The 27,230-nt window shown below is 54.2% G+C and overlaps 1 protein-coding gene across 8 annotated transcripts in view; it reads right to left on the bottom strand.

Annotated features, from left to right (window-relative positions):
• Positions 1–27,230, bottom strand: part of rhbdl3 (rhomboid, veinlet-like 3 (Drosophila)) — a 60,738-nt gene that overhangs the window by 6,622 nt on the left and 26,886 nt on the right. For 5 of the 8 annotated variants that reach the window (XM_070857919.1, XM_070857918.1, XM_070857921.1 and 2 more), the window contains 4 exons: positions 16,155–16,313; positions 7,165–7,389; positions 5,539–5,687; positions 4,573–4,685 (listed from right to left, as the gene is read on the bottom strand). In XM_070857919.1, the coding sequence (XP_070714020.1) occupies positions 4,573–4,685; positions 5,539–5,687; positions 7,165–7,389; positions 16,155–16,313 (646 nt within the window). Of the gene's footprint in view, positions 1–4,572; positions 4,686–5,538; positions 5,688–7,164; positions 7,390–16,154; positions 16,314–21,172; positions 21,375–27,230 lie in introns of all 8 variants that reach the window. The other 3 variants (XM_070857922.1, XM_070857923.1, XM_070857924.1) reach the window with 2 other exon arrangements.

Here is a 27,230-nt window from a genome sequence, read left to right as displayed (position 1 = left end):
CGCCTCAACCCCTCCCTGTGGCAGCGAGTTCCACATTCTCACCGCTCTCTGGGTAAAGAAGTTTCTCCTGAATTCCCCATTGGATTTATCAATGACTATTTTATATTTATGACCCCTAGTCTTTGACTCTCCCACTGGTGGAAACATCTTCTCTGTCTACCCGTCATAATTTTAAAGAACTCTAGGGTCACCCCTCAGCCTTCCTTTTTCTAGAGAAAAGAACGCCAGCCTGTGGAGTGGAGTCTTTCCTGATCGGTATAACCTCGGTATTCTGCAGGTGATTTGCACAGTAAGAAGCAGCAGGTGACTTACAGTCAAACTCCGACCAACAGCAAAATACCGCGGATGCTGGAAATCTGAAATAAAGCCAGAAATTGCTGGAATCATCCAGCAGGTCAGTTAACATCTGTGGAGAGGGAAAGACAGGGTTAATATCCCGGGTGCAAGATGTTACAGAGGAACAGCCAATAGGTGGGTGCCGAGTGGGTTCAGGCGAAGTGTTGGAGGGCATGCGATGAATAAATGGCAGGAACGCTGATGGTGCAAGACAAGGGAGTGAAGATGGGAGAAGTGAGGGAAATAAAGCGGATGTATCCCGAGGAGGTGTGCATGGTTACAGCAGAATAGTGAGAAGCGTGGGACATCTGGCAAAGTGGAGAAGGCTCCTTTTTTCTGGCTAATGATACAATACGAAAGGAGGCCATTTGGCCCATCATGCCTGTACCGGCTCTTTGACAGAGTCCCACCCCATTGCCTGCTCTTTCCTCTGAGATCTTTACGCTTCTCCAATGCTGGCCTCTTGCGCACCATTGGTGGCTATGCCTTCTGTTGCCTGGGCCCTAGGCTCTAGAATTTCCTCCCTGGACCTCTCCGCCTCTCTCTCCTCCTTAAAACCAACCTCTTTGACCCAGCTTTTGGTCATCTGCCCCATATATCTCCTTATGTGGCTCGGTGTCAAATCTTGTTTGGTAACGCTCCTGTGAAGCACCTTGGGACGTTTTACTACATTAAAGGCGCTATATAAATGCAAGTATCTCCCGTTCAAGTATGGATCCAATTCCCTTTTGAACAGCTCCCACCGCCCTTTCAGGCAGCGTGTTCCCGATCACAACTTGCAATCGTCATCTCCCTTTTCATTTGCCAATTACCTTCAATCCGTGTCCCTCCTGCTCCTGGGAAGAGTTTCTCCGTATTTACTCTATCAGAACCCCTGATGATGCTGACACGTTATCCCGACATTTCTTACTCCACCGATGCTGCCTGACCTGATGAGTGCTTCCTGCATTTTATGATTTTATAGCAATGAACCTGCGTTGAGTGGGAGCAGGCTCACCTGTGTCAGAGGATTATGGGTCCAAGTCCCATTCTCGGCACAGACGCTCAGCCGACACTCCAGCGCAGTGCTGAGGGAGCACTGCACTGTCGGTGGCGCTGTGTTTCAATTAAGACATTAAACTTTGGCCCCGTCTGCCCTCTCAGGTGGACGTAAAAAATCTCCTGGCACTTTCCGAAGTGCAGCGGAGTTCCACCTGGTATCCCGGCCAATATTTATCCCTCAACCAACATCACTGTACAACAGATTATCTGCTCATTGTCACATTGCTGTGTGTGGGAGCTTGCTGTGCGCAAATTGGCTGCCGCGTTTCCCACATTACAACAGTGACTGCACTCCAAAAAGTACTTCATTAGTTCTTAAGTCTTTGGGAGGTGCTGAGGTTATGAAATGCCCTAAATAAATTCAGCATGAGGGAGAAAGGAATAGAAGGATATGGTGATGGGGGGGGGAATGAAGAGGGGTGGGAGGGGGCTGGTGTGTGGCGTAAACCCCGGCACGGACCTGTGGGGACGAATGGCCTGTTTCTGAGCCGTAAATACTTTGTAAGTCTTTTTTTTTTTCTTTTACCTTTGATTTGTTTTTTACTGGTCTCTTGGAGATCATATTCCACCATTCCACACGTGTTTCTGTCGATATGGAAACTCACGGCTGTGCAGCTAATATAGAGAGGCTGATATTCTCCAATCATCTCCGGCCACAGAGCCATGCCCCCCCGGAATACGGTGCTGTCCAAGTGGACAGTAAACCCCATCGCTCATTGAACCGCATTTTAAACCCTGGTCAATTGCACTGAAACTGCTTCTCCGCAAAATCCCAATGACACCTCTAACTGAGACGGGTTGGTTGGTACCAGATTGACTGATCGATGGCACCTCGCTGACTCAGTATGGCTCACTACCACACCAGCTGCAAAAACAGAAACATCGCAGGCAGTCCCTCGGGGTCGAGGATGACTTGTTTTCACGCGAAAAACGAGTTCTCAGGTGACTGATGAAGTCATTTTAAACGGTGGAAGATGCCTGTGCGTGAATTCATTTAACATGCGGTGGCCGTTGCACACCAGCCACCACACGGGCTTGACGGAGCAAGGTCTTGGTCCAGTGGCAAGGTGGTCCAGGGCTTCAACAAATGACATGGTGAGTCGAACAGCCGGAGATCAGCACGCGATTTCCTGTTTTTCTGACAAAGAATCAGTCCCTGGTCCCAGACAGTCACGGATCTGTAGCCGAGACAGAGCAACGAAACAACAACAAAATAACCCACAAGCTGTCCGGAATTTCAAGATGTTTTTTTCCCCTTTTCTCTCAACTCACATCTTGCACCCAGCTGTTTGCAATCGCCGCTGGCTTTGGCTCCCGTTCCCCATCAGTCAAAACCAGGCCAGGAAAACAACTGCAGACCATCCAAAGTGTTTGTTCCTAACACAGATACACAACACAGAGCACAACTCCAGCCCCCCCACTGCTTCAGTGTCTTTTAGATTCACTTCTTTGTTTGTGGTTCTGGTCGGGGGGGAGTGAGGTCAGTGAGACTCCCCCCCGGTTAAACCCATCGCCGCTCCCCCGGTTAAACCCATCGCCGCTCTGTCTCCCGGTAACCCCATCGCCTCTCTCTTCCCCGGTTAAACCTATCGCCTCTCTCCCCTGGTTAAACCCATAGCCGCTCCCCCCCGATTAAACCCATCGCCTCTCTCCCCCAATTAAACCGATCGCCGCACTCTCCCCCGGTTAAACCGATCGCCGCACTCTCCCCCGGTTAAACCCATTGCCGCTCTCTCCCCCGGTTAAACCCATCGCCTCTCTCCCTCGGTTAAACCCATCGCCGCTCCTCCCCGGTTAAACCCATCGCCGCTCCTCCTCGGTTAAACCCATCGCCGCTCCTCCCCGGTTAAACCCATCGCCGCTCCTCCCCGGTTAAACCCATCGCCGCTCCTCCTCGGTTAAACCCATCGCCGCTCTCTCCCCCGGTTAAACTGATTGCCTCTCTCCCCCGGTTAAACCCATCGCTTCTCTTTTCCCCAGTTAAACCGATCGCCACTCTCTCCCCCGGTTTCGAAGAAGAGCAGGGGAGTTATCCTCGGTGTCCTGGCCAATATTTATCCTTCAATCAACATCACAAAAACAGATTCTCTGGTGATTTATCTCATTGCTATTTGTGGGAGCTTGCTGTGCACAGATTTGACACACTTGACACACCCCGAAGACAGCCAATGAATGCTCGGGGGGGTGAGGGTAAGTTAAAGTTTCATCGCTGGGTGATGAGCGAAATATAACTCGGGCAAGTTTTGCCATCACCTGTTTTTCACCCAGGGATAAAGGTTTAAATTACCAGCGGGAATTGCACAGCCTTGGGTTGAATTAAGTCATAGCAACCAGAGCCCCAGGTTCAGTCCGCTGTATAGGCCTCAGTGCCCGCAGTTAGGGACGGGGAAAAACGAATCAGCCAAGGTTCCTGCTCCTGCTCACTGCCCAGTAACTCGTACTAGAAAAGGGACATGTGGGGGGCGGTGGGCCGTGATGATCCACACAGTCGAATAGCCCGCTGCCATGCACACACACACACTGTCTGGGCTCACGCTCGAAGAGCAGGCGGTCGGTACGTGACAGTGGCCAATCCCTGTGGACCGCACTCCAGTGGGACTCCCAGTGTGTTAGGAGAGGAAAATGTGGGACAGGTTGGAAAATAGTGGGACCAGAGAATATTGGGAATAGTTTGAGAAGGTTGGGGAACGTTGGGGAAAGGTTGGGGAAGGTTGGGAAAGGTTGGGGAACGTTGGGGAACGTTGGGAGAGGTTGGGAGAGGTTGGGGAAGGTTGGGGAAGGTTGGGGAAGGTTGGGGAAGGTTGGGGAAGGTTGGGGAACGTTGGGGGAACGTTGGGGGAACGTTGGGGGAACGTTGGGGAACGTTGGGGAACGTTGGGGAACGTTGGGGAAGGTTGGGAAAGGTTGGGAAAGGTTGGGAAAGGTTGGGAAAGGTTGGGGAACGTTGGGAGAGGTTGGGGAAGGTTGGGGAACGTTGGGAAAGGTTGGGAAAGGTTGGGGAACATTGGGAAAGGTTGGGGAACATTGGGAAAGGTTGGGAACGGTTGGGAAAGGTTGGGGGAGGTTGGGGAACATTGGGAAGGGTTGGAGAAAGCCCTAGAAGAAAATCGAACTAAATTCAAAACACGGGTGTCTGAGCCAAACGCTGCCGTGACTCTGGGTGTCCCGGGCTTGTGCTCTTCCCCGGACTGTTACCTGCGAGAACTCCGGCGAGGTAGACAAAGCTGATGCGGAGCGCGCCGTGCACCATCTCCAGCGGGACGCCGACCAGGAGCTGCAGGGCCACGTTGAAGCCCAGGTGCTCGACCCTGGAACGGAGAAGACGGAGTCAGTCAGTCAGTCGGGACACTGGCTTCGCCAACAGCCTTGTGGCCCAGTGGGGTCATCAGTAACTGAGCGGCCAGCGAGCCCCTGGATACCACAAGCGTTGGGTGAGACCCCCCCCCACCCCGCCCCGCCCCCGGCAACAACAGCAACCTACAGCATTTATATAGCACCTCTAATGTCGTATAACACCCCAAGGTGTGTCACAGGAGCGTTATCAAACAAACGTTTGAGGAGATTGATCAGAATGATCCTGGGGATGAGGGACTTCAGTGACGGGGAGAGACTGGAGAAGCTGGGGTTGTTCTCCTTGGAGCAGAGAGGATTAGGGGGAGATTTGCTCGAGGTGTTCAAAATTTTGAGGGGTTTTGATGGAGTAGATCGGGAGAAACTGTTCCCAGAGGCAGGAGGGTCAGTAACCAGAGGGATACAGATTGCCGATAATCGGCGATGGAACCAGAGGGGGAGACGAGGAGAATGTTTTTACGCAGCGAGTTGTTGAGATCGGGAACGCGCTGCCTGAAAGGGCGGTGGGAGCAGATTCAATCGTAACTTTCAAAAGGAAGTTGGATAAATACGTGTAAAGAAGAAATGTGCTGGGCTGTGGGGAAAGAGCGGGGGGGGGGGGGGGGAGGGGAGTGGGGCTAATCGGATCGCTCTGTCACAGAGCCGGCACAGGCTCGATGGGCCGAATGGCCTCCTGCTCTGCTGTAACTATCATGACCATCATCCCAACTGTCGGTTCTGAAAGTGTGAGCTGTGCAGGGTGATGAGGAATTGGCGGTCCCAGCACCGAGGTTATATGCAGGAAGCAGTCTGCCTACAACAGGTACTCACCCGACGTGCATGAAGATGTAGCTGAGGTAGCGCCAGACCTGGCTGCGGAACTGCGGCTGATAGACCAGGGGGTTCTTCAAATACGCCGGGTGTGTGACCTGCAGCACCCACTTGTCCAGGACCAGCCCATAATAGATAAAGACCGCGATCTGTTGAGTACAGGTTCAGATCACGGGTGTTACAGGTCTACCTCCACACTCAATTCTGTATCATCACCAACCGGGCAACTCAAGAGAAAGAACTAGTATTTATATACAGTGCCTGTCATGGCCTTCTCACGTCCCAAAGCACTTTCTTTTTAAATGGTGAAAAACGATTTAATGTTGGTGTTCAGAGAGATTTGGGTCTCCTCGTACAGGAAGCACAGAAAGTTAGCATGCAGGTACAGCAAGCATGCTGGTCCTTATTGTAAGTATAAGAGTAAGGAAGTCTTGCTACAACTGTGCAGGGCCTGGTGAGACCACACCTGGAGCACTGTACACAGTTCTGGTCCCCTTATCTGAGAAAGGACATACTCGCCTTGGAGATGGTGCAATAAAGGTTCAGTAGATTGATTCCTGGGATGAGAGGGCTGTCCTATGAGGAGAGATTGAGTAGATTGGACGTATATTCTCCAGAGTTTAGAAGAATGAGAGGTAATCTCATTGAAACGTATAAGATTCCGAGGGGAATTGACAGGGTAGATGCTGAGAGGTTGTTCCCCCCCGGGCTGGAGTGTCTAGAATCAGGGGTCACAGTCTCAGAATAAGGGGTCGGTCATTTAAGACTGAGATGAGGAGAAATATATTCACTCGGAGGGTGGTGAATCTTTGGAATTCTCTACCCCAGAGGGCTGTGGAGGCTCAGTCGTTGAGCACATTTGAGGCTGAGGTCGATAGATTTTTGGACTCTAGGAGAATCAAGGGATATAGAGATTGGGCGGGGACTAGAGTTGAGCTCGAAGATCAGCCATGATCTTGTTGAATGGCGGAGCAGGCTCGAAGGGCCAAATGGCCTACTCCTGCTCCTAATTCTTATGTTCTTACGTTCTTTACAATGAAGTACTTTTGCAGTGTAGTCACTGTTGGTCAAAAAGGTAGGTTTTAAGGAATGTCTTAAAGGTGGAAAGAGAGACAGGGAGGTTTAGGGAGGGAGTTCCAGAGCTTAGGGCCCAGGCAGCTGAAGGCACGGCCACCGATGGTGGAGCAAAGGAAATCGGGGATGGGTAAGAGGCCAGAATTGGAGGAGTGCAGATATCTGGGAGGGTTGGAGGAGATTACAGAGATAGTGAGGGCCGAGGCCATGGAGGGATTTGAACACAAGGACGACAATTTTAAAACTGAGGCGTTGCTTAACCGGGAGCCAATGTAGGTCAGCGAGCACAGGGGAATGGGTGAACAGACTCGGTGTGAGTTAGGACACGGGGCAGCCGAGTTTTGGATCACCTCTAGTTTACGTAGGGTAGAGTGTGGAAGGCCAGCCAGGAGTGCGTTGGAATAGTCAAGTCTGGAGGTAACAAAGGCACGGATGAGGGCTTCAGCAGCGGATGAGCTGAGGCAGGGGCGGAGTCGGGCGATGTTACCAAGGTGGAAGCAGTGGATACTTGGACGCGGGCTGTCGCTGGTTTCGAGCGCCATCGCCACTCACCTCCAGAATGGTGACTGTGATCATGAACCAGGGCGGCGGACAGCATGTGTAGCTGTCGTAGTACCACTTGCGGTCCAGCCCCCGGGGCAGGGTCTCGTAGGCGATGTGGCGGATGAATCGCTGGGTCAGGGTGAGACCGGTTTCCTCCAGCAGCGAGTTTGCTCGGAGACGACAGTTTCCCAGATGGATCGCGCGGCGGAAGCTGTTGGATCGTTTGTTGCTCATCTGGTAAAAAAAAACCCACACGCAGGCGTGGTGATTAATCTGGTAAAAACCCACACGCAGGCGTGGTGATTAATCTGGTAAAAACCCACACGCAGGCGTGGTGATTAATCTGGTAAAAACCCACACGCAGGCGTGGTGATTAATCTGCGAGCCTCCCGCCCGGCACAAACAGAGCTGTAGCGCCCTGAAAATGGCGGGTGTTTACCTAACGCTCCGATCCTGCGGCAACGTTCCCTCAGGCCGAACACTGGGCAGTCAGAGCGGGCCTGGGTCAGATACACAGCCCGTTTAAAACGCTAACCCCGACCACCATTTTCACAATCGAAAACTTGCATTTCAATAGCGCCTTTCATGACCTCAAGACTGTTGTAATATGGGAAACGCGGCAGCCAATTTGCGCACAGCAAGCTCCCACAAACCCTGCAATGAGATAATGACCAGATGATCTGTTTTTGTTATATTGATTTAGGGATAAATATTTTCCAGCACAAAGGTTAACTCTTTGAAATAGTGCCATGGAATCTTTTACATCCATCTGAGAGAGCAGACGGGGCCTCGGTTTTACGTCTCATCCGAAAGACGGCCCCTCCGACAGTGCGGCGCTCCCTCAGTACTGCCCCTCCGACAGTGCGGTGCTCCCTCAGTACTGTCCCTCCGACAGCGCGGTGCTCCCTCAGTACTGCCCCTCCGACAGTGCGGTGCTCCCTCAGTACTGCCCCTCCGACAGCGCGGCGCTCCCTCAGTACTGCCCTCCGACAGTGCGGCACTCCCTCAGTACTGCCCCTCCGACAGTGCGGCGCTCTCTCAGTACTGCCCCTCCGACAGCGCGGTGCTCCCTCAGTACTGCCCCTCCGACTGCGCGGCGCTCCCTCAGTACTGCCCCTCCGACAGTGCGGCACTCCCTCAGTACTGCCCCTCTGACAGTGCAGTGCTCCCTCAGTACTGCACTGGAGTGTCAGCCTGGACTTTGTGCTGACGTCTCTGGACTGGAACTTGAACCCACAACCTTCTGACTGAGAGGTGAGACAACCTTTTAAATAAGCAATCCTCACCGGTGATAAAACACACTCCCAGTAGACCAGGGGCTTTAATCGCAACGTCAATTAAAAGTATTGCGATGCTGCCATCAATCTGACCAATTCACATAATATTCACCGGAGCCTTTCTCCCATCTAATTCTCAGTGTTAATTCCTTCAGCCAGCTGTGAAATGAGACGGTAATTACAGGACAACTGCAGGAGCGGCAGACAGTCTGACTGTGGCGTGCACAGGTTCCTCTGCTGCGTCCTGTCTCTGGATCATTGGCTGGGGGCGGGGGCTGGGGCTGGGGACAGGGGGCAGGGACAGGGGGGCTGGGGTCTAGGGACTGGGGCTGGGGACTGGGGACAGCGGGCGGGGTCTGGGGACTGGGGGGCTCGGGGCGGGGACTGGGGACGGGGGCTGGGGGGGACTGGGGTCGGGGGAGTGGGGGCTGGGGCTGGATTCTGCCGCACTGCCACTCCCACCACGGAGGTTTGAGAATTTGAATTCAGATTACAAACACTGTGTTGGTAAAAGTGCCCACGAAGCTGTTGGATTGTCGTGTGCACCCCACTGGTTCACGCCTGCCCTGCCGGGAAGGGAACCTGCCATCCTTACCCAGTCTGGCCAACATGGTTGACTCTTAATGAAATAATGGAGAGACTGGATGAGGGCAGTGTGGTTAATGTTGTGTATATGGCCTGTCAAAAGGCGTTTGATCAAGTACCACATAATAGACAATCTGTGACTGTGGCAATTTTAACTGGCCTCGGGGGTGAAGGTTAATCGCAGCAAAAGCGAGGTCATGTTCTTTGGAAGCTGGGCCGACCGATCCTTTATCCCCTTCAACATGAAGTCAGATTACCTGAAGGTGTTGGGAATATGGTTCGGAGCGGACGGGACGTGCGCCAAAAACTGGAAGGTGCGTATCGCTAAAGCCAAACATACACTGGGATGGTGGAAGCTGCGTTCCCTCTCCATTGCAGGAAAGAACCTGGTCATCAGGAGTGAGGTGCTCTTTGTGTTGTTGTACGTGGCGCAGGTTTGGCCCATACCCCGCTCCTGTGCCATGGCAGTCACCCGAGCCGTCTTCCACTTCGTCTGGAGATCGAAAATGGACCATGTCCGCAGAGACACGATGTACAAATCCCTGGACGAGGGAGGAAAGGAAGTTCCGAACGTGGCCCTCGTCCTGATGGCCACTTTTGTGTGCTGCTGCATCAAGCTGTGCATAGACCCTTCGTACACAAACACCAAGTGTCAGTACGTGCTAAGATTCTATCTGTCCCTGGTGTTGCGAAGGATGGGTCTGGTCAGGTTGCCGCCGAACGCTCCAACCAGTTGGACCATGCCTCACCACCTGTCCTTCGTGGAAAAGTTTTTCAACAAAAACACCTTTGACCACAAAGCCATAAAAGCAGTGGTCGGCACGCAAGGTCCTGGACGCCGTACGGAAGATGATGGATCCTGTCGGGCAGTTCCCCGAGCAGACTGTCGAACTTGTTGGCGGAATGTCTCATCGCCAGAGCTTTCACACAAGCACCAAGGCGTAGCTTGGTTGGCGGTGAGAAGGGCCCTACCCGTCAGATCCTTCATACACAGCCGAGGTTTCAGAGACACGGCACTCTGCCCCCAAGTCGGCTGTGGAGCAGACGAGACCGTCATCCATCTCCTTCGGGATTGCGCCTTCGCAAGGCAGGTCTGGAAGAAGATGCAGTGGTTGCTGTCGAGGTTCATCCCAAGCAGCTCCATAACACAGGACTCTGTGCTCTGCAGACTGTTCCCAGGGACACATGAGACAGACATCATCTGCTGCTGGAGAGCCATCAACTCAGTGAAAGACGCACTTTGGTCTTCCCGAAACTTGCTGGTCTTCCAGAGCAAGATGTCCACGGCCGAGTGTTGCAGACTGGCGCAATCCAAGGTCCAGGAGTACGTGCTGAGGGGCGCACTAAAGGTTGGTGCAGTCGCCGCAAAGGCACAGTGGGGAAGAGCCACAGTTTAAGGCCTTTCCGCCAGGAAATGGAATCAGATCCCCCTCGGGCTGTACTTGTTAACCTGCTTGTATATATAGAGCACCATGTACTGAAAAACACCTGTGTTGTGCCATGTATAATGAAAGTCTCTGCACTGTTTAATAACTTGTAAAGAAATGTAAAGGTATTCCCATCCGTTCCATGTACTGCTTTCATCTGCATAGTGCTACATGTAACGTGATTCGTGATCGGTATTGAACTGTATCCTGGAATGTAATGTAAACCTGTTCTCATCTGCTCCATGTAATACCCTTATTTGCACTGTACTACATGTAACGTGATTTATGGATTGTACTAAACTGTACCTTGAAATGAAATGCACGCTAGTGCATTGTATGGAACTGCTGTCAGCATCCAAACCAATTGTATGGAATTGCTGACTGCAAGGTTCTGAACTATTTTCCAAAGTATTGAACATTTTATATGAATACAGTATATTTTTGAAAAAAAAAGACTTGTTAATAAAATTGAATTCCATGGGATTAAAGAGGCAGTATCAGCGTGGATACGAAATTGGTTGAAGGACAGAAAGCAGAGAGCAGTGGGGAACCGTTGTAGAGAGTGATGTCCCCCAGGGCTCGGTACCGGGATCACTGATCTTTCTGATATATATTAATTAGCTGGACTTGGGTACACAGGGTATTATTTCAAAGTTTGCAGATGACGTGAACAGTGCGGGGGACAGTAACAGGCTTCAGGACACAGGCAGACAGTGAAATGGGCAGCACACGGCAGGTGACATTTAACACAGAGAGGTGTGAGCTGATACATTTTGGTGGGAAGAATGGGGAGGGGTGATACAGACTAAAGGGCACAATGTTAAAGGGGGTGCAGGAACAGAGGGACCTGGGGGGTGGTTGTACACAAATCGCTGAAGGGGGCAGGACAGGTTGAGAAGGCTGTTAAAAAAAGTCAGGAAGTTATGCTAAACCGTGATAAATCACTGGTCTGGCCCCAGCCAGAGTATTGTGTCCAATTCTAGGCACCGCGCTGTAGGAAGGACATGAAGGTTTTAGAGAGGGTGCAGAGGGGATTTACGAGAATGGTTCCAGGGACAAGGGACTTCAGTGACGTGGATGGACTGGAGAAGCTGGAGTTGTTCTCCTTAGAGCAGAGAAGGTTGAGAAATTTGATCGAGGTGTTTAAAATCATGAGGGGTTCTGATGAGAAACTGTTTTCAGTGGCAGAAGGGTCCTCACCCACTGGACTGCCAAAAACAGGTTTCATAAAAACATGGAACGCCATCATCAGAAAGAAAGGTAGATACATAACAGCTGGCCACCTAGGATGATGACATGACACTAGGAGAATGTTTTTACGCAGCGAGTTGTGGTGATCGGGAACGCTCTGCCTGAAAGGGCAGTGGGAACAAATTCAATAGTGACTTTCAAACAGGAATTGGATAAATAGTTAAAGGGGAAACGTTTGCCAAGCTGTGGGGAAAGAGCGGGAGGGTGGGACTGATTGGATCGCCCTCTCACACAGCCGGCACAGTACGGGCTCGATGGGCTGAACGGCCTCCTGCTGTGCTGGCACCCTTAACCATTAGTGATTTATGTTCCTGCGTGTGGTTTTACAGGGCAGTGCCGTGTGCTCAGACCGAGGGCGGGCCCTCTACCGGTGTCCCCCCTCCCCCCGTGTGCCCCCCTTGCTCCCTGTGCCCCCCCGCTCCCCCCACTCCCCGTGTCTCCCCTACCCCTACTGTCCCCGCCTCCTCATCGCCCCCTCTCCTTCCCCCCCACTCCCCACCTCCCATCCCCACGTCCCCATCCCCCGCGCCTCCCGCCCCCCACCATGTCCCTTCCCCGCTCACCGCATCTCCTCGCTCCCCACGTCGCCCCCACTCCCCCCCATCCCACCGCTCCCCTTCCCGCCCACTCCCCTCGTCCCATCCCACATTCCCCCCCCCCCCCCGCTGCCTGCGTCCACCCCACATGTCCCCCCCCGTTCCCTGTGCCCCCCCCCACCCCCGCGTCCCCATCCTCCTGCTCCCTGCGCCCTGCCCCCGTGTCCCGCCCCGCGACACCCCCACGTCCTCCTCCGCTCCCCGCGGCCCCCCCCGCGCCCTCCCCTGCTCCCCGCATCCGCCCCCCCACTCCCTGCGCGCCCCCCCCACTCCACGCGCACCCGCCCATTCCCTGCGAACCCCCCACTCCCCATGCCCACTCCCCGTGCACCCCCCCATTCCCTGCGACACCCCACTCCCCGTGCCCCCCCATCTCCCCGTGCCCCCCCATCTCCCCGCGCGACCCCCCACTCCCCATGCCCACTCCCCGTGCACCCCCCCATTCCCTGCGACACCCCACTCCCCGTGCCCCCCCATCTCCCTGTGCCCCCCCCATCTCCCCGCGCGCCCCCCGTTCCCCGCGCGACCCCCCATTCCCTGCGACCCCCCCATCTCCCCATGCCCCCCCCACTCTCCATGCCCCCCCCCCACTCCCCGCGCGCCCCCCGTCCGGCCCACTCCCTGAAACTGGTGACTGAGCGCCGATGGCGGGGTCTGGGAGTGGGAAGTTCGGCTGCTGTTTAGGCGGCAGTCAGTGCCCAGAATAGGGAGGGAATAAAGTCCAGGTCAAAAGTCTGTTGAGATAAAGAAACTCCTGCCTCAGGCTTTGTTCCTGTGAGCGGCACCTGATCCCTGGGGAGAGAGGCGGTTCAGAGCAGGGGTAGATGCAGGGATTGACTGCCTCCCAATCGGCCTGTCCCCACCTTCATCGTGTGAAGACTCTCATCCTTGTCTTCAAATCCCTCCCTAGCCTCTCCACTCCCTATCTCTGTCACCTCCTACTAACCCCCGAGATCTTGACGCCCCTCCAATTCTGGCCTCTTGAGCATCCCTGATTTTAATCACTCCCCCATTGGTGGCCGTGCCTTCAGCTGCCTGGGCCCCAAGCTCTGGAACTCCCTCCCTAAACCTCTCCGCCTCTCCCTCCTCCTATAAGACGCTCCTTAAAACCTGCCTCTTTGACCAAGCTTTCTGCCCTAACATCTGCTTACGCGGCTTGGGCAAATTCAGTTTGCTGACGCACTTTGGGATGTTTTACCTAGTTCAAGGCGCTATATAAATGCAAGTTGTTTTTGTTGTTGGTGTCCTCACTCAGCGGCTGGTTATAAACACAAAGCTATAAATTGTTTGTTTCCTGCTCCATGTTTGGCTCATTGGGGAAAGTGCGAAGATTTACAGCCCTCCCACAGGGCTGTGGCCCAGAGGCTGATCGCTATCACACTCAGCACTCCCGGGTCCCAGCGGCTTAAACTCAGCTCATCTGCTGACATCCAAAACGTGACATGCAATTGATCGATGGGTGGACAGTGTCTCTGTGAACAAGTAATCTGCAGTTTACAAACCCCACTAAATAAACTCTCAGCTGCCCGGGGGTTTATATAAAAAGAATAACGGATACCCGGGAGTGAGTTACAGGCTGGAATCTAATCGAGGGGTTCGGGGGGTTTATATATAGAATAACAGATACCCGGGAGTGAGTTACAGGCTGGAATCTAATCGAGGAGTTCGGGGGGGGGGGGGCGGGGGGCAGGGTTTATATATAGAATAACAGAAACCCGGGAGTGAATTACAGACTGGAATCTAATTGAGGGGTTCAGGGGTTTATATATATAGAATAACAGAAACCCGGGAGTGAGTTACAGACTGGAATCTAATCGAGGGGTTCGGGGGGGTTTATATATAGAATAACAGATACCCGGGAGTGAGTTACAGGCTGGAATCTAATCGAGGGATTCAGGGGGTTTATATATAGAATAACAGATACCCGGGAGTGAGTTACAGGCTGGAATCTAATCGAGGGGTCCGGGGGGTTTATATATAGAATAACAGATACCCGGGAGTGAGTTACAGACTGGAATCTAATCGAGGGGTTCGGGGGGTTTATATATAGAATAACAGATACCCGGGAGTGAGTTACAGGCTGGAATCTAATCGAGGGGTTCGGGGGGGGGGGGGGCGGGGGGCAGGGTTTATATATAGAATAACAGATACCCGGGAGTGAGTTACAGGCTGGGGTATAATCGAGGGGTTCGGGGGTCTTATATATAGAATAACAGAGATAGGTTTTAAGAAGCGTTTTTAAGGAAGAGAGAGAGGTAGAGAGGCCCATAGCCTTGTACATTTTTTCTCCTTAATTTTGTATCTCCATCTTTGTATCATCAGCAAACTTGACTACATTACACACGGTCCCTTCATCCAAGTCGTTAATATAGATTGTAAATAGTTGAGGACCCAAATTGGAAAGTTTGCTGGGCTGTGGGGAAAGAGCGGGGAGAGTGGTACTAATTGGATCGCTCTGTCACAGAGAGCCAGCACGGACACGATGGGCGGAGTTGCCTCTTCCTGTGCTGTATTGTCCCGACAAGGTCCCTTAGCCCCAGCCCCAGGGGAGAGCGCCCGACTGCACTGGCAACATGTGCCCACTGCTTACACCAGCAACACCAGCCTGTGCGAGGGCAATTCCCGAATCAGCGTGGCGTTCAGGACTGGACGGAGCTGCACCAGCGTTTTGTGGAGGATTTTTACAGCCAGCAGGCCTGGGGGGAGCTTCAGTCCCTCAACCCGAGCCCCGGGGACAAAAGGTCGATGTTGCTTCATGTTTCATCAGAAAGTTCGTTTTCTAAGAAGTTCCTCCTTTGAAGAAACATGTTGTAGGATTGATAATATTTGAAGAATAATTGGAAACTTTCTCCTGTCTCTAGATGCACTGCTCTTATCCGACACTTTGTAGACTTTTCCCCCGATATCTCTCTGGGCTGAGATCAGAACATACCGTTCGGATAAGGAGAAAGAGGCACAGGAGAGATTAACCCCCTCACATAGGACACTGGGGGCAGAGGGCAGGGGACAGGGGGGCAGGAGACCGGGGGGGGGGGGGGGGGGCACAGAGGGCAGGGGACGGGGGGCAGGAGACCGGGGGGCAGAGGGGCAGGAGACCGGGGGGGGGGGGGCACAGAGGGCAGGGGACAGGAGGGCAAGAGACCGGGGGACAGAGGGGCAGGAGACCGGGGGGGTGGGGGGGGCAGAGGGCAGGGGGCAGGAGACCGGGGGGCAAAGGGCAGGGGACAGGGGGGCAGGAGACCGAGGGGGGGGGCGCAGAGGGGCAGGAGACCGGGGGGGGGGGGCAGAGGGGGCAGGAGACTGGGGGGGGGGGGGGCAGAGGGCAGGAGACCAGGGGGGGCAGATATTAGCACAGGTGAGCAAAAGTTTGGTTAAAAAGTTAGGTTTTAAGGAGTGTCTTTAAGGAGGAGAGAGAGGTAGAGAGGCGGAGAGGTGTAGGGAGGGAATTCCAGAGCTTGGGGCCCAGGCAGCTGAAGGCAGGGCCGCCCATAGTGGGGTGAAGGAAATCAGTGCACTGTCGGAACGTTAAACCGAGGCCCCGTCTGCCTGTTCAGGTGGATGTAAATGATCTCATGGTGCTATTTGAAGAAGAGCAGGGGAGTACTCCCCGGTGTCTGGGGCCAATATTGAGCTCTCAGCCAACATCACTAACAGATGGATTTAATTCACTGGCTGTGAAGAATGTCCTGAGGAGGTCTATAAACACAAGACCTTCCTTTAACTCTTTTCAGCCACGGATTCTGTATTTTATATGGAAACATTGCATGACTGTAGAGGCCTTGATACTCAGGCTGTTCCAAGAACCGTATCTAACTCTCCCGAAACATTCATCACCGAGTTCTCTGCTTCCACCTCTCACTCACCAAGTTTACAAAATCCTGGTAGCAGACCTTCCCCTCAGAGTTGCTGTCTGCCAAAGCCAGAAGGACCTCCAGCTTGTGTGGCTCGAGCTCCGAGCCGTGCGTTTGCAGAAGGTTCCGGAACTTTTCAGTGCTGATGTAGCCGGTGTTGGCAGGATCGAACTGTTGGAAAGACGAAGAGGACAGACATGAGCACCTGGAGTGTAAGTCAGAGCTTCCAACTCCCCCAGCACCAACCCAACCTCCCCCTGAATACAGGTACGTTCAACATGGACTTCAGCACCAAGGTCAATACTGGGAACGGTAATGGCCGGAGTGGTCAGTGCGGGGAATAATGACCAGGAGCGGTGAGCTCTGGGAACGGTCGGTATTGGGAATGGTCAGTATTGTGAATAGTCAGTATTGGGATATTGGGAATGGTCGGTATTGGGAATGGTCGGTATTGGGAGTATTGGGAATGGTCGGTATTGGGAATGGTCGGTATTGGGAATATTGGGAACGGTCAGTATTGGGAATATTGGGAATGGTCGGTATTGGGAATGGTCGGTATTGGGAATATTGGGAACGGTCAGTATTGGGAACGGTCAGTATTGGGAATATTGGGAATGGTCGGTACTGGGAAGGGTCAGTATTGGGAATGGTCGGTACTGGGAATGGTCGGTACTGGGAATGGTCGGTATTTGGAGCAGTCATTGCTAAGAATAATATGGAGCAGTATCGGTAGTACTGGGAACGCTATGGGCTGGGAACTAACAGTACCGGAATACTAAGGCCTGGGAATGGTAGATTTATGCAGCTTTCCACATGCAACACAATGTTCATGGAAGAAATATCAGAACATAAATGAGTCCCTAAGGTGCTCACACTGTGGATGAGGTTTGGCACCAGCTGAACGTTATTAGACAATTATTAAATCGCTGTGGCAGTCTGAACTTTCAGCAGCGACTAACTGTGGGCAGGTTAAATAGAAGTATGAAAATTCTTATGAAAATTTGAAATAGTACAAAGCACTGTCTGACTTTGCTGATGTTGCTGTGAACTGGTGGACTGCACCATGTGGGATTAGGGGTGTCCAAAAGTCTTCGAGCCATTAGGTGAAGCTATACCATTCTATACAGTGTCAGCCGTAGCTCAGTGGGCCGCACTTTCTCGGCTCCGAGTCAGAAGGTTGTTGGTTCGAGTCCCACTCCAGAGACTTGAGAACATAATCCAGACTGACACTCCCAGTGCAATGCTGAGGGAGTGCCGCACTGTCGGAGGTGTCGTCTTTTGGATGAGACTTTAAACCGGGGCCCCGTCTGCTCTCTCAGGGGGATGTAAAAGATCCCGTGGCACTATTTTGAAGAAGAGAAGGGGAGTTATCATCGGTGTCCTGGCCAATATTTATCCCTCAATCAACATAAAAAAGCAGATTATCTGGTCATTATCACATTGCTGTGTGTGGGTCTGCCGCGCTTCCTACATTACAACAATGAAAACACTCCAAAAGTACTTCATTGGCTGTAAAGCGCTTTAAGTTGTCCAGTGGCCGTGAAAGGCGCTATATAAATCAAAGTCTCTCTTTCTTTTATTAGCCATTGGGGCAGGTTTTGAACTGAATGTCTAAGTGGGAGCTGAGCTCAGCATTGTGAATAATCCGGAGGGAGTGTGGAGGGGGGGGGGGGGGGGGGGAGGGGAGGCTCGCTCCACGTGGGAGCCATGTTCAGCTGTTGCAATTTCTGCCGGCTGGATAATTCCATTCCTTTGCCTGAGTCAGCAAGTCGTCACTCTGAGAGTCTGTCCCCGAACTTGGCCAGACCCAGGCCCAGATCCACCCAGACAGACCCAGACCCAGACAAACCCAGACCCCAGGCCCAGATCCATCCAGACAGACCCCAGGTCCAAATCCACCCAGACAGACCCAGACCCCAGACCCAGACTCAGACAAACCCAGATCCACCCAGACAGAGCCCAGGCCTAGACCCAGATCCCAGATCCAGACCCAGACCCAGACCCAGACAGACCCAGCCCCAGACCCACCCAGACAGACAGACCCAGCCCCAAGCCCAGACCCACCCAGACAGAGCCCAGGTCCCAGGCCCAGACCCAGCCAGACCCAGACCCCAGGCCCCAGACAGACCCAGACCCCAGATCCAGACTCAGACAAACCCAGACCCAGATCCCAGATCCAGATCCAGACAGACCCAGCCCCAGACCCACCCAGACAGACCCAGCCCCAAGCCCAGACCCCAGACCCACCCAGACAGAGCTCAGGTCCCAGGCCCAGACCCAGACAGACCCAGCCCCAGACAGACCCAGACCCCAGGCCCCAGAACCACCCAGACAGAGCCCAGGTCCCAGGCCCAGACCCAGCCCCAGACAGACCCAGACCCCAGGCCCCAGACAGAGCCCAGGTCCCAGGCCCAGACCCAGACAGACCCAGACCCCAGGCCCCAGACCCACCCAGACAGAGCCCAGGCCCAGACCAGGTCCCAGGCCCAGACCCAGACCCACCCAGACAGAGCCCAGGTCCCAGGCCCAGACCCAGCCCAGGTCCCAGGCCCAGACCCAGCCCAGGTCCCAGGCCCAGCCCCAGACAGACCCAGACCCCAGGCCCCAGACCCACCCAGACAGAGCCCAGGTCCCAGGCCCAGACCCAGGTCCAGCCAGGTCCCAGGCCCAGACCTCCTCCTGCCTCTGCTCTTATTCCAGGTAGTTTCCTCACCCTTTCAATATTTAATTGCTCTTCCAATTGAATAATGATTTTTCTCCAGCCCTCCCCCTCCCCCTCCCCTCTCCCTCCCCTCTCCCTCCCCCTCCCCCTCCCCTACATTTGTTTTGCAGAGGCATATGTGATTTTTATTCCTCCTTTTCCCTGTTTTCTCTCCTGTTTCCAGTCACCCTTCAATCACAAATCGGTGTTGTCCAGCCGTAGCTCAGTGGGCAGCACACTTGCCTCTAAGTCAGAAGGTTGTGGGTTCGAGTCCCACTCCAGACACTTGAGCACATAAATCTAGGCTGACACTCCAGTGCAGTGCTGAGGGAGCACCGCACAGTCGGAGGTGCCGTCTTTTGGATGAGACGTTAAACCGAGGCCCTGTCTGCTCTCTCAGGTGGATGTAAACGATCTCGTGGCACTATTTCGAAGAAGAGCAGGGCAGTTATCCCCGGTGTCCTGGCTGATATTAATCCCTCAATCAACATAACAAAAAAAAACAGATGATCTGGTCATTATCACATTGCTGTGAGTGGGAGCTTGCTGTGCGCAAATTGGCTGCCGCGTTTCCCACATTACAACAGTGACTACACTCCAAAAGTACTTCATTGGCTGTAAAGTGCTTTGAGACCGTGAAAGGGCGCTATATAAATGAAAGTTATTTTTTAATTTTAATCCACATTATTCATATGGGTGAGCAAAGGCAGGATATTCCACCATGTGAGCTATCGCAGCTGATCCCGATGCTGTGGCTGGTCGGGAGCAGAAACTCTGGGCGGTTTCCCCCTCCCCTAACTGAGAGGCTCTGAAGCCGGGTGCAGGGTCCTGACTGGTGGCAGCTTACTGAGGGTGACCGACACACCGGGGGAGTACCACCTGGTGCAGCGGGGGCCTGGTGCATTTACCCACCGAGCCACTGCCAGCGTGCAATCTGTGAATGAGCTGTTACAACCAGGCCTCCCCCCCAAGGTCACTTTACACAGGGTCCCAGCAGCATGGAGCGGGGGCTTTCCATCTGCTCAGTGCCAGAGTCCGCGAGCAAAGTGTCTCCACACTGTCCCACCCAACTGTGGGGGGGGGGGGGAGCACTCTGACTGGACAGATTCCTGGTGTCATCGCACGACCTCTTGCTCACAAATGCCCTGCCCCCACGCCCCTGCCATTGGTCGCCCAACATGCCCATCATCACAATGCCCCGCCCCCAATGGCAGTCAACCAATCCTTTTTCTCATGTATGATATTTTTTTATAACTAATAAACAAATGTATTCAAAGAAATTTTCTTTTAAAAAGCACAATTTTGTTTTGCGCGACCTGTGATATTTCTCCCGGGATTTGCTCGCTGCCCGGGAGATTCAAATCCCCGGAGAATCCAGGCCAATCCTGGAGGGTTGGGAACCCGACTCCCAGCACCTCCCCAACGGGAAACCTTAAACTATTCCAGCCTGGCTCCTGGCAGCCAGCGGACTGACGCTGGGATTTATAATGGGCGGATCTGGATGTTGCTTTGACTGAACACGGCTCAGTGAGTTGGGAGGGAGAAAGACTCCAAAACACCGGCCCATCCACTCACTCACATAACATGGATACCAGGGCACTGCCCTCACTGTACAGACTGCACAGGCAGCACACGGCACTTCCAAACAGGGCCCTGCCAAACCCGGAGATAAACCATCCCCCACAGTCACTCCCGGGCACGAACAGTCACTCCCGGGCACGAACAGTCACTCCCGGGCACGAACAGTCACTCCCGGGCACGAACAGTCACTCCCGGGCACCCCACAGTCACTCCCGGGCACGAACAGTCACTCCCGGGCACCCCACAGTAACTCCCGGGCACGAACAGTCACGCCCGGGCACGAACAGTCACGCCCGGGCACCCCACAGTCACTCCCGGGCACCCCACAGTCACTCCCGGGCACCCCACAGTCACTCCCGGGCACCCCACAGTCACTCCCGGGCACCCCACAGTCACTCCCGGGCACCCCACAGTCACTCACCAAGTCCCGTTCACCCATCACCCCTGTGCTCGCTGAGCTACTTTGGCTCCCGGTTAAGCAAGCCTCGAATCATAAAATTCTCATCCTTGTTTTCAAATCCCTCCATGGCCTCGCCCCTCCCTATCTCTGTAATCTCCTCCATCCCTATAATCCCCCCAGAGTTCTGCACTCCACCTATTCTGGCCTTTTGAACATCCCCGATTATAATCGCCCCACGATTGGCGGCCATGCTTGCTGTTGCCTGGGCCCCAAGCTCTGGAATTCTCTCACAATCCTCTCCGCCTCAACACTTCTCCCTCCTTCTTGGAGACGCTCCTTCAAACCTACCTCTTGGACCAAGCTTTTGGTCATCTGCTCTAACGCATTGTGAAGCACCTTGGGACCTTTTATTACGTTAAAGGCGCTATATAAACACAAGTTGTTGTTGTCGTCTGTTCTGTTAGCTGGACACAAAAGATCCCGTGGCACTTTTGAAGAAGATCAGGGGAGTTCTCCCCGGTGTCCTGGGACAATCCCTCAACCAACATCACTTAAAAAAAACAAACAGATTATCTGGTCATTATTGCATTGCTGTTTGTGGGAGCTTGCTGTGCGCAAATTGGCTGCTGCGTTTCCCACATTGCAACAGTGACTACACTCCAAAAGTAATTCATTGGCTGTAAAATGTTTTGGGATGTCCGGTGGTCGTGAAAGGTGCTATAGAAATGCCAGTTGTTGAGGGTGAGATGGAGAGGAGTGGGAGGAGGCTTGTGTGGAGCATAAACCCCGGCGCGGAGCGGTGGGGCTGATTGGGCTGTTTCTGTGCTGTAAATACTGAGTAATAGTCAAAGTATTGGAGAGAGAAGATAAAAAGACAAGCGGTGCATGTTGGAAATCAGAGAATGTTGGAGATACAGGGCAGGTCAGTCAGCATCTGAAAGAGCATCAAGTGTTTCAAGTGGAGACTCTACGTCAAAACTCGCTCAGTCAGGCTGGAGCAGTCTCTACAAAAAGACCACGTAAGGGGCCGTCCTGTTCATGAGCTTCTCCCAGTTCTGATCACTGATTTGTGGAGACTGGCAAAAGAATCAGAGGCGACAGTAGGAAACATTCTTTTACGCAGCGAGTTGTTGTGATCGGGAACGCGCTGCCTGAAAGGGCGGTGGGAGCAGATTCAATCGTAACTTTCAAACCGGGAATTGGATCAATAATTGAGGAGAAAAAATGTACAAGGCTATGGGCCTCTCTCTCCAATTTTAAGACGCTCCTTAAAACCTACCCCTCTGACCTATTCAGCATCATCATCATAGGCAGTCCCTCAGAATCGAGGAAGACTTGCTTCCACTTTAAAAGTGAGTTCTCAGGTGACTGAACAGTCCAACAGGGGAATTACAGTCTCTGTCACAGCTGGGACAGACAGTGGTTGAAGGAAAGGCTGGGTGGGGGGGGGGGGGGTCTGGTTTGCCGCACGCTCCTTCCGCTGCCTGCGCTTGTTTTCTGCATGCTCCCGGCGACGAGACTCGAGGTGCTCAGCGCCCTCCCCGGATGCCCTTCCTCCATCTGCCGAATGGGCTGTTTGTTTGTGTGCTGCAAATAATGTGGATTGCCAGCCCTGGGGGTAGAGCTGGTGAGCAAAGGGTTAATTCCCTGGCGGCTCGGACCGGCCCCAGCGACATGTCGCGCTGAGCGAGCAGCTGCCACCCGCACACCATGTGCTGCCATTATTTGGCCAAACACTCCGCCGTGTCCCTTTGATGTCCGACCCACAGAGCTGAATAGCCGATTCACTGGGACTGACAGCTCGGCTATTTACAACATGCTCCTCCCTGCGCGACCTCAAACCCTCCCCCCGCGTTTGTTCAACTGAAAAGCTGGGAAAGCTGCCTTGAACGAGGGTCCCCGTGAGTCAGCGCTGGGTTGTTGGGGACACAGAGAGAGGAGCCAGGGCTTGTTACATCGCCCTGGGAGTTCTACCGGGGACACTCAAAGGGAGCTGCTCCCCTTTATAATTCCCCTCTTAGATTCACTTTTCATTCACTTCCTGCAAGGTCAGGGTGAGAGGGCAGGGGCCCGGGGATGCCACAATGCAAGGAGTGTTTGAGAGATTTATGGAGGGAGTGCCGAGTGCAGACACTGCGTGCAACAGAAGCGGGGCCGGAGGCAGCTGGACTTGTGTGTAAAGGAGGGGTGTATTATTGGGCCCATCAATCACCCGGCCCCAATGGTGACTGCTTCGTTTCAGTAGTTAGTCAGTAACAACAACAACTTGTACACTTGTATTTATATAGCGCCTTTAACGTCCCGCAGTGTTTCACAGGAGTGTTATGTGATAAAGATTTGACACCGAGCTGCACAGGTAACCGTGCACGGGAGTGAAGAGGGAGCTAGTGGAGGATAATTTGGGGGTTTTAGGCCGAGAGTCAGGCCCTGGGTCGTGACCCCCACAGACAATGGTGGTGTAAATAAACCTGTACGGTAATGTCCTTCAGCAAGGCAGCGATTCCCGGGACTGGGACACGCCGCCTGTGCCCATTATATTCCGATACGGGATCGGTCTGCCAGTGAACGAGGAGGGGAGAAGCGTCTGACAAACCGTTCGCTTCCTCTTCACAACAACACAAGGTGACGATGTAAATCATGTCGCGAGGTGTAATGTCTCGTAACTCGCAGCGCCATGAAAATTACCCAACGTAACATCCTCCACAAACACTGACAGTCTGTCGGATTCTGCCTCTCTCACCTGTCTCCCTCTCACTCCTGGTGTCACTACGCAAAGCACATTGGCACGTTTTTCTACCTTAATGGTGCAAGCTCTTGTTGGTGTCGGCCGTGGCTCAGTGGGTCACATGCTCAACTCGGAGTCAGAAGGTCGTGGGTTCAAGCCCCAGTCCAGGGACTTGAGCACATAATCCAGGCTGACATTCGCAGGTCAGTGCTGAGGGAGCGCCGCACTGTCGGAGGGGCAGTACCGAGGGAGCGCCGTACTGTCGGAAGGGCAGTACCGAGGGAGCGCCGCACTGTCGGAGGAGCAGTACCGAGGGAGCGCCGTACTGTCGGAAGGGCAGTACCGAGGGAGCGCCGCACTGTCGGAGGAGCAGTACCGAGGGAGCGCCGTACTGTCGGAAGGGCAGTACCGAGGGAGCGCCGCACTGTCGGAGGAGCAGTACCGAGGGAGCGCCGCACTGTCGGAAGGGCAGTACCGAGGGAGCGCCGTACTGTCGGAAGGGCAGTACCGAGGGAGCGCCGCATTGTCGGAGGGGCAGTACTGAGGGAGTGCCGCACTGTCGGAAGGGCAGTACCGAGGGAGCGCCGCACTGTCGGAAGGGCAGTACCGAGGGAGCGCCGCATTGTCGGAGGGGCAGTACCGAGGGAGCGCCGCACTGTCGGAGGGGCAGTACTGAAGGAGCGCTGCACTGTCGGAGGTGCCGTCTTTCGGATGAGACGTTAAACCGAGGCCCCGTCTGCCCTCTCAGGTGGATGTAAAAGATCCCATGGCCACTATTTCAGAGAAGAGCAGGGGAGTTATTCCCGGTGTCCTGCGGCCAATATTTATCCCTCAATCAACATAACAACAGATTATCTGGCCATTATCTCGTTGCTGTTTGTGGGAGCTTGCTGTGCGCAAATTGGCTGCTGCGTTTCCCACATTACAACAGTGCCAATATTTTAAAAGTACTTCATTGGCTGTACAGTGCTTTGATTCGTCCTGAGGATGAGAAAGGCGCTATATAAATAGAAGTCTATCTTCCTTGTTGCTGACGCTGCACCAGCCTGCACTGACGGACCAGGAGCTCGGACACCACTTACTTTCCCAGAGGCCCGTCTGGCTGTGGCTGGGCCGCAGATTCAGCCTCTGGCACAGGCCGACAGTACTGCTGCCCACTGACTATCGTGTCCGAACCAGGATAACGCTCGCCTGAGCTGCCTCCCTATCTAAATTCATCCGTTAATCTACACCGAAGGAAGGGCCGAATAAATGGCCAGCCCTTGTGCAAGAACCACATCACTCTTGGCCCTTCCACCAGCCAGCCCTCAAAGCATTATCAAGCAACTTGTAATCCTACAATTACAGCACATTGCATTTATATAGCCCCTTTAACCTAGTAAAACGTCCCAAGGCGCTTCACAGGAGCGTTATCAAACAAAAATTTTACGCCGAACCACATAAGGAGATTTTAGGCCGGGTGAAAGAGGGAGGTTTTAAGGTCTATCTTAAAGGAAGAGAGAGAGGCAGAGAGGTTTAGGGTGGGAGTTCCAGAGCTCAGGGCCCAGGCAGCTGAAGGCACGGCCACCGATGGTGGAGCGAAGGAATTTGGGGATGTTCAAGACGCCAGAATTGGAGGAGTGCAGAGATCTCGGGGGGGTGTGGGGCTGGGGGAGATTACAGAGATCTCGGGGGGTGTGGGGCTGGGGGAGATTACAGAGATCTCGGGGGGGCGGTGGGGGCTGGGGGAGGTTACAGAGATCTCGGGAGGTGTGGGGCTGGGGGAGATTACAGAGATCTCGGGGGGGCGGTGGGGGCTGGGGGAGATTACAGAGATCTCGGGGGGTGTGGGGCTGGGGGAGGTTACAGAGATCTCGGGAGGTGTGGGGCTGGGGGAGATTACAGAGATCTCGGGGGGGCGGTGGGGGCTGGGGGAGATTACAGAGATCTCGGGGGGGCGGTGGGGGCTGGGGGAGATTACAGAGATCTCGGGGGGGCGGTGGGGGCTGGGGGAGGTTACAGAGATCTCGGGAGGTGTGGGGCTGGGGGAGATTACAGAGATCTCGGGGGGGCGGTGGGGGCTGGGGGAGATTACAGAGATCTGGGGGGGGGTGGGGCTGGAGATTACAGAGATCTCGGGGGGGCGGTGGGGGCTGAGGGAGATTACAGAGATCTGGGGGGGTGGGGCTGGAGGAGATTACAGAGATCTCGGGGGGTGTGGGGCTGGGGGAGATTACAGAGATCTTGGGGGGTGTGGGGCTGGGGGAGGTTACAGAGATCTCGGGGGGTGTGGGGCTGGAGGAGATTACAGAAATAGGGAGGGGCGAGGCAACTAGGGATTTGAAAACAAGGATGAGAATTGAGGTGTTGCCGGACACGGGGCAGCGAACACAGGGGGTGATGGTGAGCGGGACTGGGTGCGAGTTAGGACACGGGGCAGCGAACACAGGGGGCGATGGGTGAGCGAGACTGGGTGCCGGTTAGGACACAGGGCAGCGAACACAGAGGGCGATAGGTGAGCGGGACTGGGTGCGAGTTAGGACACAGGGCAGCAAACACAGGGGGCGATGGGTGAGCGGGGCTGGGTGCGAGTTAGGACACGGGGCAGCGAACACAGGGGGCGATGGGTGAGCGGGACTGGGTGCTGGTTAGGGCACGGGGCAGCAGAGTTTTGAATGAGCTGAAGTCTGTGGAGTGTGGAAGGTGGGAGGCCGGCCAGGAGTGTGTTGAAATTGTTCCCGGACAGAAATTGGCACCAAGGAGACATTGGGACAGATGTTTTCGCTGAGGTGAGCGTGCGCGCGGCCCCACAGTAATCGGAAGGTCCCGCGCGGGCTGCTTACAGGCTTTTATATTGTAAACACCGTGCATGTGTAGAGATGTAAGGGGATGGCGAATCACAGGGACGGGTGATGCGGAGCAAATCGCCGCTCACAGGGAACACAGATCGGGGCAGGTGCCCCAGTCTGCACTCTCTGTGTTTTTGGTTGATTCAATGGACAGGGAGAGGCCGGACGAGGCCCAGCAGATGTTTGAGGATTTGATGTCTTTTGGCCAACTATTCAAATGTTAATCATTTGTTGCTGATCATTATGGGCCGCCAGTTATCCGCGAGTCCAAATCCGGGGCCTGGGAGACTGGCAACAAAAGCCCGGGGCCCCCTGCGGGCTACTTCATCCGACGCACTCCGGCACGAAACCACGGCAACGTGCCGGGTTACAGCTGTGGCAGCGACGCGGGCAACAGGGAGGGGCTCACTGATTGGCTGTTTAACACCAGCTGACGATAATGAATTGTTGCTCCCGCACCGAGCGAGCGCAGACTGCGGGGAAGCCCGAGCAGGCAGGGGCCGCGGGGCTCGACAACACTCCCGCCCGCAATTAACCCTTTATCTCCAGGACACTGTCTGTGAGCAACTCCCGGGGAGAAAAATATCAAAGAAAGACTTGGATTTATATCGCGCCTCTCACGACCCCCGGACGTCTCTCAGCGCTTTACAGCCAATGAAATACTTTTGGAGTGTAGTCACTGTTGTAATGTGGGAAACGGGGCGTAGCCAACTTTTAGCACAGCAAGCTCCCACACACAGCCATGTGATAATGACCAAATCAACTGTTTTTTTTGTTATGTTGATTGAGGGATAAATATTGGCCAGGACACCGGGGATAATTCCCCTGCTCTTCTTTAAAATAATGGCCATGG

Source organism: Pristiophorus japonicus, chromosome 16 (genome assembly GCF_044704955.1).
Source record: "Pristiophorus japonicus isolate sPriJap1 chromosome 16, sPriJap1.hap1, whole genome shotgun sequence".
NCBI classification, from domain to species: domain Eukaryota; kingdom Metazoa; phylum Chordata; class Chondrichthyes; family Pristiophoridae; genus Pristiophorus; species Pristiophorus japonicus.
Note: the sequence above shows the minus strand (reverse complement) of the source record. Positions and strands in the feature narration are given on the sequence as shown.